Raw genomic sequence first — 12,500 nt, forward strand, 5'->3', positions numbered from 1 at the left:
TTCGGCAGTCATTAGAAGCATTGGTGGTTCTCTTCAACAAGGAACCTCCTGTCAGTACAGCACAGATACCAGACAATACGTAACAACAGGTTCAGTGGGGTTGTGACACCTCAAACTGGATCCCTGGTTACTGGAGTCAGGTTTCCCCTCCACCTATTTTAGAATTTCTGAAGGGTTTGATTATCCCTGAAGACAATGAAGAAAAGAAAATAGGAAAGAAATGTCCTAGATGAAATTCAGTATGATAGTGAAATTTGAAAATTTTGTTTTTCTTTGTGTATGTATTATTGTTGCCCTAATGCAAAAAGTATTCTTTTCAAAGAAGAATGATTGTTTAAATTCTCTTTATTACTAAGGGTATATGTGAAGTGATTTGAGTTATTATTGCAGTGTACATTAACAATCAAAAAGATTTAGTTTTCACACACTTGCACACTGATTTTCTGATAATAGGATAGATATTCAAGAATCAGGATTTTGATTCATTGTGAAGATTTTTCCAGGTTTATTTCAGAGGATCTGATATGAAAGTGTTTTATTGTCATCACTGAACATTGACATTAAATGGACTACTAATCAAAAAATATGAGAGATAATCTACACTGCTCAAAGTAAAATGACTTTCCAGTGTGTCAGCTATCTAGTCAAAGGGTTGTTATATGTCTTAGAAAAAAGACAGTTATTTATGTACAGCCTTTCTTTATGGGTTAAGGTTAAATGGCTTAAATGAAAATATATGAAAATATTACATTGAGATTTATGAAAATGCAGAATTTTTAAATGTTGAGATATATCTAGTCAATCATTAACTGATATCTTAACAGCAATTATGGCTTCCAGGCTGAATTAAAGTTTACCCAAATCATGCATGAATGGTTATTCAAGAATATCTACCTTAAAAGTATCTTATTACCGAGATGATTTTTTTTCAGTCCTAGAATTATATGGTTGTGATCTTTGACAACTTAACTATCTTGCTTATCTTATAATATTTGATATTTATATCAGTGAGTGATATTGGTTCACAAAGGCCCATTATTTATTTTTCATAGATGGGTATTATTATACATAACCATCCTATGAATGGCTTTTGCACACAATCCCTCCCAACCTTGATATTGTGGACCAAAGATTGTTAACTATAACTGCTAACATGTTTCTATCCTCTAGCATGTGGTATTAGAACTGACATGTTTCCTTTCTGGAGTTTAAATGTTGTGCCTGTTCTGCCTGTTATCAGCAACTGCTCATTGGCCATGCATGTTGTATCTCATTTTTCTTTTTTTTCCATTTTTCATTCTTTTTTGTCTGTGTACACTTTTAGCTGTGATATTCAGCTCAAGGGTGAAGCAATAGCTGTACTTAAGCTGTTAAGAACCTGACGATCTCGGCAACCTTCACTGAAGTTGTTGAAGCAGTGACTGAAGAGTTATATAGCCATGTAAAAATCTTTCAGCTATTTAAATTCTGCTTATACAATTGATCACTTATCATTATGAAAACAGTGAGGTTGATATTCAGGTACTCTTTAAACTTTTTCCTTTCTTCATATTCTAAATGAGTAGTAAACATGGGATTGTGGAACATCATAAATATTTTCATGCATATTGTTATGCAATAGTTATTCTTGATCAGAAATCTTGGTTCAAATCCTGAAGCTTCATAATGACAAACATATTTTAAACAAAATATAATGACAACCCATGTATTGTATTCTACCATCTCTGTATATTACTGAACCTGTTGAACTGACACATTTCTAATTGAGTTGCCCTTGAAAGTGATTCCAATTTTAGTTTTAGTAATCTTTCTTATGCATTATTTTAATATGTAAATATGTATAGGATAATGATAATGTATATATACAGTATATATACAGCATGTGTGTGTGTGTGTGTGTGTGCGTGCGTGCGTGCGTGCATGCGTGCGTGCGTGCGTGCGTGCACGCATGTGCACATGTGCTGAACAGTGTTTGAAGAGGAACATGCATTCTATGTCACAGAATGAAATGATAAGGTGGCCAGCTCCTTTTCACCCATATACAACTATATATATATATATATATATATATATATATATATATATATATATATATATATATATATATATATATATATATATAATGTATTTAGATATATATAATGTATATTTATATGTTTGATATATATATATATATATATATATATATATATATATATATTTATATATATATATATATATATATATATATATATACATATATATATATATATATATATATATATATATATATATATATATATATATATAAAAACATACATACATACATACATACATACATGAATGCATACATATCTATATATATATGTGTGTGTGTGTGTGTGCGTGTGTGTGCATGTGCATGTGCGTGCCTGTACATATGTGCGTGATTGTGTCCTTGTTTGTGTGTGTTTGTCTATGCATACATGTTTATGTCTGTGTTAATAATCTGACTTCGAGTGATTCATGAAATGAAATGTATATTTATTTATGTAATGTTTAAGCAGCACTAAGGGTTAACTATGTTATCATATTAGATATTCTTATTATCTTTATAACCCTTATTTCCTCTAGAGTTCTAGCACAGCATTTTTATTATAAATTAAATATTCAGGGAATATCTAGTATCTAGTTGCTTAGTTAACTTCATTGTGTTCAAATGTATGGCTAGACCATTGCCAAGTATAATCAATATTTGGTTACTTACCCTGTTCAATTAATGTATTACCACTTGAAAATGAAGCAGTGACTTTGCTTGCACTGAACTGTCATTCATGTGAATGTGATGATTATGTGAAAACCTTAACGTAAGGTGATTCTGTGGTTAGCAGGAAGATGTTAAGACCTATACAGTTACAGTAAAATTGTTTATTTTTTCACAGAAACATGTTTTTTTTTATTATATGTATGAAAATCAAATGCATATCTTGGATTTTCTATATACAGAGATGTATATACAAATGTACTTTATAATTTATGGTTATTCATATGTGATATACATTTCCAGGTTGACACTTGTTGGCCCACACATCCAGGCACTCACACACATCTACACACACACATACATCCACATATATCCATACACATATATATTCACACACACACACACACACACACACACACACACACACACACACACACACACACACACACACACACACACACACACACACATACACACACACACACACATATCCACATATGTATACACACACATATCCACATATATCTACACACACATATATATCCACACACACACACACACATACATACACATGCACACACACACACACACACACACACACACACACACACACACACACACACACACACACACACACACACACACACACACACACACACACACACACACATCCACATATATCCACACACATACACACACACACATATCCACACACATACACACATATCTACATGCACATATCCACACACACACACACACACATACATACACACACATGTATATATCCGAGCTTACACTGTTTTGCAAACAAGGTATATACCATATATCAGGGTGTTTGAACTGTCCTGATTTAAATATTACAGCTTCTTCTGATTATAGTGTTATGCATTGGAAAATTTGAGCATTAAGGCACATATCTGTGGTTTAAAAATTGATAAAAGTAATTTAGAAAATTATGAAGGTCTTACCAACTTCATAGAAATTTTATTCATCCATTTACAACAGATCTGCATGGTTTGTTCATAATCATGCAGTAGGTCTCAGACACAAGAATGGTTCCTGTGTGTGTATGTCCTCATGTCTCTTTGAAACACAGCTTTAAGTTGTGAGTCAGAACATTATGAATTATATTGTTTGCATGTACAAGTTCAGCCAACAATAAAAGTGATGTCGCCTTCAGACCTTGCTCAGAGAGATTAGGCCCTTCTTTCCCTGAAAGGAGGCCCATGTTCAAACAACCAGGACATAGGATGGTTCGAATGTGAGGAGGAGGGAAATTATGGAAATTAGGCAAAGAAGTGCAAAAATGACTGATATATATATGGAGAGAGAGAGAGAGAGAGGGAGCGCTTTTATCCCTGTTTAGTTGTTAATTTGATGGATATGTTTGAGGCCTGCTTTAAGAAATAAGTTATCATATATCATTTTGAAAATAATTATCATGAAGTCTTATCACATTGTTTTATTTTAATTCCTTATCATATTTTCTATATAAAAAATACTTTAATATTGTTGGAACTGACTATTCATATTGATATTCTTCAGATGAAAATATCCTTCATTTGCATTATCCTAGAGCTGTATATTAATACATGGCTCTGCATTATCCTAAGCAGCAATTCTCTCTCACCTGGATCCACTATTTAGATAATGGTAAACTTCTGATATGTTATTTGGAAAAAAATAATACAAACAACAGTATTTCATATGCCAGTATTCTTTCCAAGTATTTACAATTACTTTGTTACTAAAAATAACAAAATGAATATGTAAAATACAGATTGAACCAAAGATATCGAAAGTAATGGCTTTCTTGAATAGTTTGGAGGAGGAACACCAACAAGGTGTTAGACACCAGCCACTGAAATGACAAATGAAGGTGTAAGAATAGGTAGAGGCTAAGGGAACATTCTCTTAGTATTGGGTAGAGTGAAGCTAGATTCAGCCCTTCACGGGGTGAGTGAGCAAGTATGAGCTGGGAAGGGATTTTGCTGGGAAGTGCCCAATCTGCCCAGGTCACCAAATAATTTGACACTAAATAATATGTTAATAGTATAAGTTTTGCAGCTCCTACATCTTATTTACTCCACCATCATTATATTAATGTACCTCTGCATACATTCACTGGATTTTATTCCACATTATTTATTTTCACTAAGTTTCGGAAAACAATATGATTAGGTTGACTGACAATGCACTTTAAATCAATTTGTATCTCAAACTTTAAACAGATATAACTATAAATAATTTCTATAAGTATATGATTGTGAGGGGTGGAGCCAAATGGCCCATCATACTTAAGCTGACTTCAACCAAACCATGCTTCGAGATTCATAAACATCACGAGGTCGTGGTTCATATAAGGCACCCAAACGAAATAAGAGGAAAACAAGGGAATCAATCCCTAAGCCTTTACACCCCATTACCTTTAAAATTTTGTGGCCAAAGCCATTTACTAAGGTTTGGTAGCTCAAGAGGCGCTATGTGAGACGATACGTTACTCACCCTCACAAATATCTATAGTGTGTGTTTGAGAGTGAGAGAGAGGGGAGGGGTGTGGATGCTAGCCTTGATAGGATGGGACTGAAACATAGCAGAACACTCACTCTTGCTTAGCCTAGCAAATCCAGATCACCCCCTCTGCTTTCTCCCTTTCCTATGTCCTGGTGGTTTGAGCATGGACCACCTTTCAGGGCAGGAAGGGAATGATATCTCCGAGCCAGTTCTGGCACAGTGACATCACTTTTGTTGTTGACTGTAAATATGTTAAATGAATATATTTGATTATTGGTATATGCCCTAAAGTACTTTATAGACATTTCTAAAAATAACTTTTTGTACCCTAGAAAACTGTAAGGTGTGAAGTGACTCAGTGAGATGCTTCACCACTAACATGAATATAGGGGAAATAAAGTGAAAATATTCTTTATAAAGATATAAATTCTTTGGCACAATGGAGCACTGTGATTGATATTTCCAGTAAGAGGAATCATGTTATACTGGGTTGTTCCAGTTATTACAAAGCCTCCAGCTCCCTCCATGTTCATCGTGCCATAAGTGTGATCCGTGACAGTGAACAGATTGGATAAGTTGTGATAGTTAGCATTCTTTCCTAACACATTCTGGTGCTTGTAGTCTTAGCATGTTACTGTACATCTAAAATGGCCCAAGAGTAGCATTTTTTAGCGTAATATAGCTAAGTGTAAAAGTAACGATACAGTAAACTGCAGCCGGCCATTAATAAATTGGTAATCATATGTGATAAATGATTATACTTCTTTAGTGTGAATACAAGACAAATCAGAGAAATACAATACTTACTTTTACCACTGATAAGTTTAATTGACCATATATACTTAGCCTCTTTTTAGAAATTGTCCAGATATTGTCATTCACTGCATATAATTTAATGTCAACACACTTGAATGAACAAGTCAGTTACAGAACCATCATAAATATAGAGAGAGTATCAAAATCTTTGAAGAATTATATGCATGATTACTCTTTCCAGAGGCTATCGGTTCATTGATAATCAGCTGTTGGTATTATTGGTATTTTCCTCCTTTTACTGTCTTTATCTATAAGATTCAGTGTCTGCTAATGTGATCTAGCTTTTGAAAGAGCAGTCTGAATATTGACAAACATATAATTGGTATTGTTATGTTTTAAATTAGAAATAACTATATTGACCTTAATTTTTTAAATGAAAATCTTTAGATATATGTGTATACTTATGCTGCATAGCAGGTCTGCTAGCATGAGAAACTGTTGACATTATTAATTGTTGTGCTACAGCCTGATACCAAATATTATTACTTTATTGATAAGCCAAAATGTATGTTTTGGATACTTTTTATTTTTCTTCTTTATAACCTGTAGTTTATGGAATTTTTCAGTGATGAAAAATGATGTGATATTACATTGTGAGCTATAGTAAATTTGTGACTGGTAGTTTTTTTCTTATAAAAAATTATTAAAATCCATCCATGTGAACAGGAAAACAGGTCAAAATACTACCACATTATTGGGCTCACTACATTGAGCATGCACTATGACTTGTAACTTGACATATTCATTGCCGTTTATCTTCAGTCATTAGCACATTTTAATTTTTCTAATGATTCCCACACTAAAGTTTCTCCACAAAATTGTCACTTGCACCTGGTGTTTGTTTCCATTAAAGTGAATTTTCCCACTAAATAATGATGTCATTAATCATTAATAAGATATTAATGGAAAAAAGTTAAACATTTGAACAGTCTTACAAAACAATTTTTTTGTGTGGTATATAATTGAACTAGAACTCTGAGCTTAGACAACTATATAATGTAAGAACTGTAGATCAATATATCTCTTAATAGCTATGGATGAAAGAGTGATTTCTTTATATATTCAGTCTATTCACTTTTTATCTGCAGTAATTCATTGTCATTCTGTATGTACCATCACTACTAGATAATTTTGCTTCTCAGAAATGCATTGAATATTGCTCTTAATAAAGATTCAATAGACAAAGTGTTTTATTCTGTGATCCTACATTGTCTTTTTAATATTGAATTTGACATAAGCTACTGATTCTTATTATGACTATCATGACTGTTACTGAAATTATTTACTTGAAAAAAATACTTAACTCATTAACTGAAGAAATCTTACTGATGTATTTATGCATATAATTCAGCAATGCCATAGGTAGAAGGTTTATAATAAATTAATTGAATTTAAAATTCTTAGTGAATGAAAGAATGTAATGCACCATTTCTACCTGTTCTCCATTCAACACAACTTATGTGACTTAACATGATGCAAACTAATAAATTAAATAACTGCATTCCCCTTCTATGTCTGAGCCCAGCAATTTCTACCAATTTACCTTTCTCTTCCACAAGACGGAAATGTGTTTTTGCTGGGTTTTTTTAATTAAAAAACTCAGGGATTAAAACACTCAGGGATTTTTAAAAATACATCATATTAACTTTGTCATTTATTGCAAGAAGAAAGATAAAATATATATTTATATTACATATCTAGAATGTCTTTGGAATGCACAAAGCACCATGAACAATCAGTGAGCATGTAATTCCTTCCTTAAACTGCACAAAATATCAAGATAACTTTTTTATGTTTTTATGCTTATTAATAACTACTTGGCCATGTATAATCTCATGCTCTTATGTTTCTGTGTTAAACCTTAATGCATTTATTCAACTTCATTACAGTCATTCTGACACTGTAAACAAAATAAGTAAATATAAGCAATTCTACATCCAATACTCTAATTTTAGAACAAATAGTAAACTGATATCTATGTCAGTACATCAGAATCTCTATTTACCATTAAATAAGGTAGGCCTCAAAAGATTTGTCCTCGTCTGTCTTTTCATCATTTCATCTTGCCTTTGCCCTCACCCTCACCCTCAACCTTGTCCTCGTCTTCGTCCTCACCCTCACCTTAGCCCTCTCGCACTCTCCCACTCTCCTACTCTTACTCTTACTCTTTCTAACCCTCATCCTCACCCTTGCCCTCTCCTACTCTACCACAATCCCAATATGCCATTCTCCACTCTCACTCTCACTCACTCTCACTCACTCTCACTCACTCTCTCTCACTCTCTCTCACTCTCTCACTCTCTCACTCTCTCACTCTCTCACTCTCTCACTCTCTCACTCTCTCACTCTCTCACTCTCTCACTCTCTCACTCTCTCACTCTCTCACTCTCTCACTCTCTCACTCTCTCACTCTCTCACTCACTCACTCACTCACTCACTCACTCACTCACTCACTCACTCACTCACTCACTCACTCACTCACTCACTCTCTCACTCTCTCACTCTCACTCTCACTCTCACTCTCACTCTCACTCTCACTCACACTCACACTCACACTCTCACTCTCACTCTCTCACTCTCTCACACATTCTCACATTCTCACTCTCTCACACATTCTCACTAACTCACTCACTCACTCACTCACTCACTCACTCACTCACTCACTCACTCACTCACTCACTCACTCACTCACTCACTCACTCACTCACTCACTCACTCACTCACCCACCCACCCACCCACCCACCCACCCAAACACCCACCCACCCACCCACTCACTCACTCACTCACTCACTCACTCACTCACTCACTCACTCACTCACTCACTCACTACCTCTCTCTCTCACTCACTTACACACTTACACACTCACACTCATTCAACTCACTCTTCTCTTACTTTTTTCTCTTTCTCTCTTTATCCCTCTCCCTCTCCCTCTCACCTCTTTACTCTTTCTCTTTCTCTTATTCTTTCTCTTCCTCTTATATCCTCTCCCTCTAATATCTCCCTCTCATATCCTCTCTCTCTCTTTCCCTCATACTCACTCTCTCTCTCTCTCTCCCTCATACTCACTCTCTCTCTCTCTCCCTCATACTCTTTCTCTCTCTCCCTTATACTCTCTCCCTCTCCCTCATACCCTCTCTCTCTCTCCCTCATACCCTCTCTCTCTCTCCCTCATACCCTCTCTCTCTCTCCCTCATATCCTCTCTCTCTCTCCCTCATACCCTCTCTCTCTCTCCCTCATACCCTCTCTCTCACTCTCCCTCATACCCTCTCTCTCTCTCCCTCAAACCCTCTCTCTCTCTCCTTCATACCCTCTCTCTCTCTCCTTCATACCCTCTCTCTCTCTCCCTCATACCCTCTCTCTCTATTAGCTCTGTACTCTTAAACCCCCTCTCCCATGGTCTCTCTCTCTCTGTCATACTCCCTTTCCCCCATATTCCCTCTCCCCCATACTCTTTCCTTACTTATCTTCTTCCTCCCTTCCTTATCTCCTCTCTCTTCCTGCCTCCTCCTTCCCTTTTTGTCTCCCTCTCTTCATGTCTCCCTTCTCTACCCTAATATTTTCCTCTTTCTCTCTTACCCTCTCACCCCCTCTTTCTTTTCTTCTATCTGATAGATAAAATATACAGTAATCACTGCAGGTCTGGAAGGTATATTCTAATCTAAAAGGAAATTTACTGGCTGCTATGATCAAAAATCATCATACCCATGAAGGAAAATGCTTAAATGTAATGCAAATATTCCTTTAATAGATACTGCAAACAAAATGGGAACTTAATAATCTATAAAAATTTCCCTGAGGCAACATAGTTCTAAAATACAACTGACCAACAAAATAACTTTTCACAGTGGTCATCATGTTGGTTAATTTTTCTTCTGCTACAAGTTGACTTCAACTTTATCCTCAAAAACTACATTTATTTTTTTAATGTAGTACAAATAGTAAGATTATACAAAAATTACTAATGTAACACATTTAAACATATTAAACAGAAATTAAATACCAGTATCAGATATTAACTCAATGCCACCAGGTGTTTCATGCACCACAATAGACTACATGCTCGGCACCACATCCAGTCAGCCCCTCAAGGGAAAAATAGAAGCACAAAAAGCATATAATTTCCCCAAATCTGGACTTTGGCTGCAGCTTAAACAGTTGTCCACAAAAGTGACTTAAAGCCTACTTTTGAGAGTTGTAACTCCTCAATGACTGCAGTCATAGCTAAACAAGAGAACAACTGTTTAGCACACACAGCTTGGAGCAGGCTTGATGTGCATGGCATGGAAGTACATCCCACTAAGAAAGGAGTCCAGCCACTCACTCACTCACTCATTCACCCAGCAGCAATGGGTTAAATATCTATGTGCTTGTTCAATGGACATCCAAGGGGTCAAGAAGAACTGTGTACACAATGTTCAATCTTTTTGCATTACTACTTACAACACTATGAATGATGATACATATACGTCTTCATATATACACTAGCAATGTAAAAGCAAAGAATAAAATATGAAAGTAAGCCAGTGCACATAAAATAATATTATCTACCTTGTACAGAAACATGTACAATATACACTCTGAAATATTGACAAAGCAAATTACTGACTAAACAGGAACAGGACACCACTTAACATAAAAATTCTGATGATTGAAAGCATATCAGATTATAACATTTCTTACAAACAGCAAGACATCATACCAAGGCATACATATACAGATCAAACACACATTCTTAAAATTCTGTTTTGGCCATCATTCATGAAGTTTACATCATGGAGGAATAGGTAGAGGTAGTACATAATAACAATCAATTCCTGTATCACACTGTTTCTTCTACAGACAAAAAAATAAATATAAATTCAAGAATAAAACTAAAACAACACTGCAAAAAATAATATTGTTATTCTAAGCTCACAAACATATTCAGACAGATACATATATGTAGTAACATCAGATAATACAGACAATATATAATACATAAACACTGGTTTTCTAATACATCTAGGAACAGTAAAGAGCAAATATATACTTTATTGACATTGTTAATAATGTCAATAATGGAAAAATGAAAATTCTGAACTCTTATCTTACAAGTAATAATGAGTACTGCTACAGTAACATAAGTGGAAAAAAAGTAATGAAGGAAGAAAAGAAAGAAGAGATAAAGGAAAAAACAGAGATAATGCAGATTAAAAAAGTGAACAAGATAAAAAAAAAAAAAAAAAAAAAAAAAAAAAAAAAAAAAAAAAAAAAACAGCAAAAGCAGGTATTGTAACAACAACAGTACAGTACTTGCAGTGACAGCAGCAGCAGCAGCAGCAATAGAGGCTTGTAGTGCCATTGTAGTATCGGTAATAGTGGTAGCAGTGGAATTGCAATATTAGTAATAACAGTAGCAGTGGAATTGAATTAGCAGGAGTAACAATAGCAGCAATAGCAATAATAGCTGTAACAATAGTAGTGCTAGTGGCTGCTAGTGCTAGTAGTAGTATTGATACTAGTAGTAGCATATACAAAAGTATATTAATTATTATTATTAATTGTCACTGTCATTCTTTATGTCTTCACAAGCTTTTAATTAATCTCAAGTACATCATATTACTTACGAGATTCAACAAACAATAATGAATCACCATCAATATGTAGGCCTATTTTAGTATGCATAGTTCAAATATGAGTCAGGTTTAAGAGTAAAAGTGCTACCTTATGGGAAAAAATATATATTTATGCATATTTTTTCCTCTTTTTCTGAATAAACATCTGTTGACTTCTCCCTCCCAGAAAGAGGCCATGAAATCCTTAACAAAGGAAATTTTTATCAAATTTAATTTTTTGAATAAAATAAGACCAATGTTAGTCACCTTTCATAAAATCACTTTTAATGAATGTTCTCATTAAGCAAATTCTACCATTAAAGATTTTCCTTTCTTTGTTCTTTTTTTATTCATCAATTTTTTACTTTTGATCTGTGAACAACTTTTAAATAATATATGTGCTAGTCCTTTGATTTTCTTGTATTTTTTCAATATATTTCTTGTGTTGAAGACAAACTATTACATATCTATCATCTATTTCCTAACATTTCAAATCTCCCTTGTAAAACTATTAATTTCTTATGGACTTGTACCATCATATAAAAAAGTTAATTACATCTTTACCATAGCTTAACTGGCAATTTAAAGAACAACAATTACAGTCATGCAGACAAAGCTGTACTCAGAATCATCACACACCGTATCTGTAGTCCTCAAATTTTAAAAATCAACATTCTGCTATAACACAGTCAAAATGCAGATTTTTCTTATTTGTACAAACATCATAAAAGAGATATTCATACTTCATAGTTATGTAAATGTCTGACACTTGTATGTGAATATATTTTTGATAGCTATTGCAACATCTACGTCCTCTTTACCACTACTTATAAAGTCCATCATAATATGTC

The 12,500-nt window shown here is 34.2% G+C and overlaps 1 protein-coding gene across 9 annotated transcripts in view; it reads left to right on the plus strand.

The window, feature by feature from the left end:
- LOC113821663 (GRAM domain-containing protein 2B) overlaps positions 1-2,061 on the plus strand; it is a 339,844-nt gene extending 337,783 nt beyond the window's left edge. For all 9 annotated transcript variants that reach the window (XM_070122783.1, XM_070122788.1, XM_070122784.1 and 6 more), the window contains one exon: positions 1-2,061. This exon is cut by the window's left edge and continues 1 nt beyond it. In XM_070122783.1, coding sequence (XP_069978884.1) covers positions 1-83 — 83 coding nt within the window. In that variant the 3' untranslated portion in view covers positions 84-2,061.
- The last annotated feature ends 10,439 nt before the right edge of the window (positions 2,062-12,500 follow it).

The sequence above is a fragment of the Penaeus vannamei genome, chromosome 6 (genome assembly GCF_042767895.1).
Source record: "Penaeus vannamei isolate JL-2024 chromosome 6, ASM4276789v1, whole genome shotgun sequence".
NCBI classification, from domain to species: domain Eukaryota; kingdom Metazoa; phylum Arthropoda; class Malacostraca; order Decapoda; family Penaeidae; genus Penaeus; species Penaeus vannamei.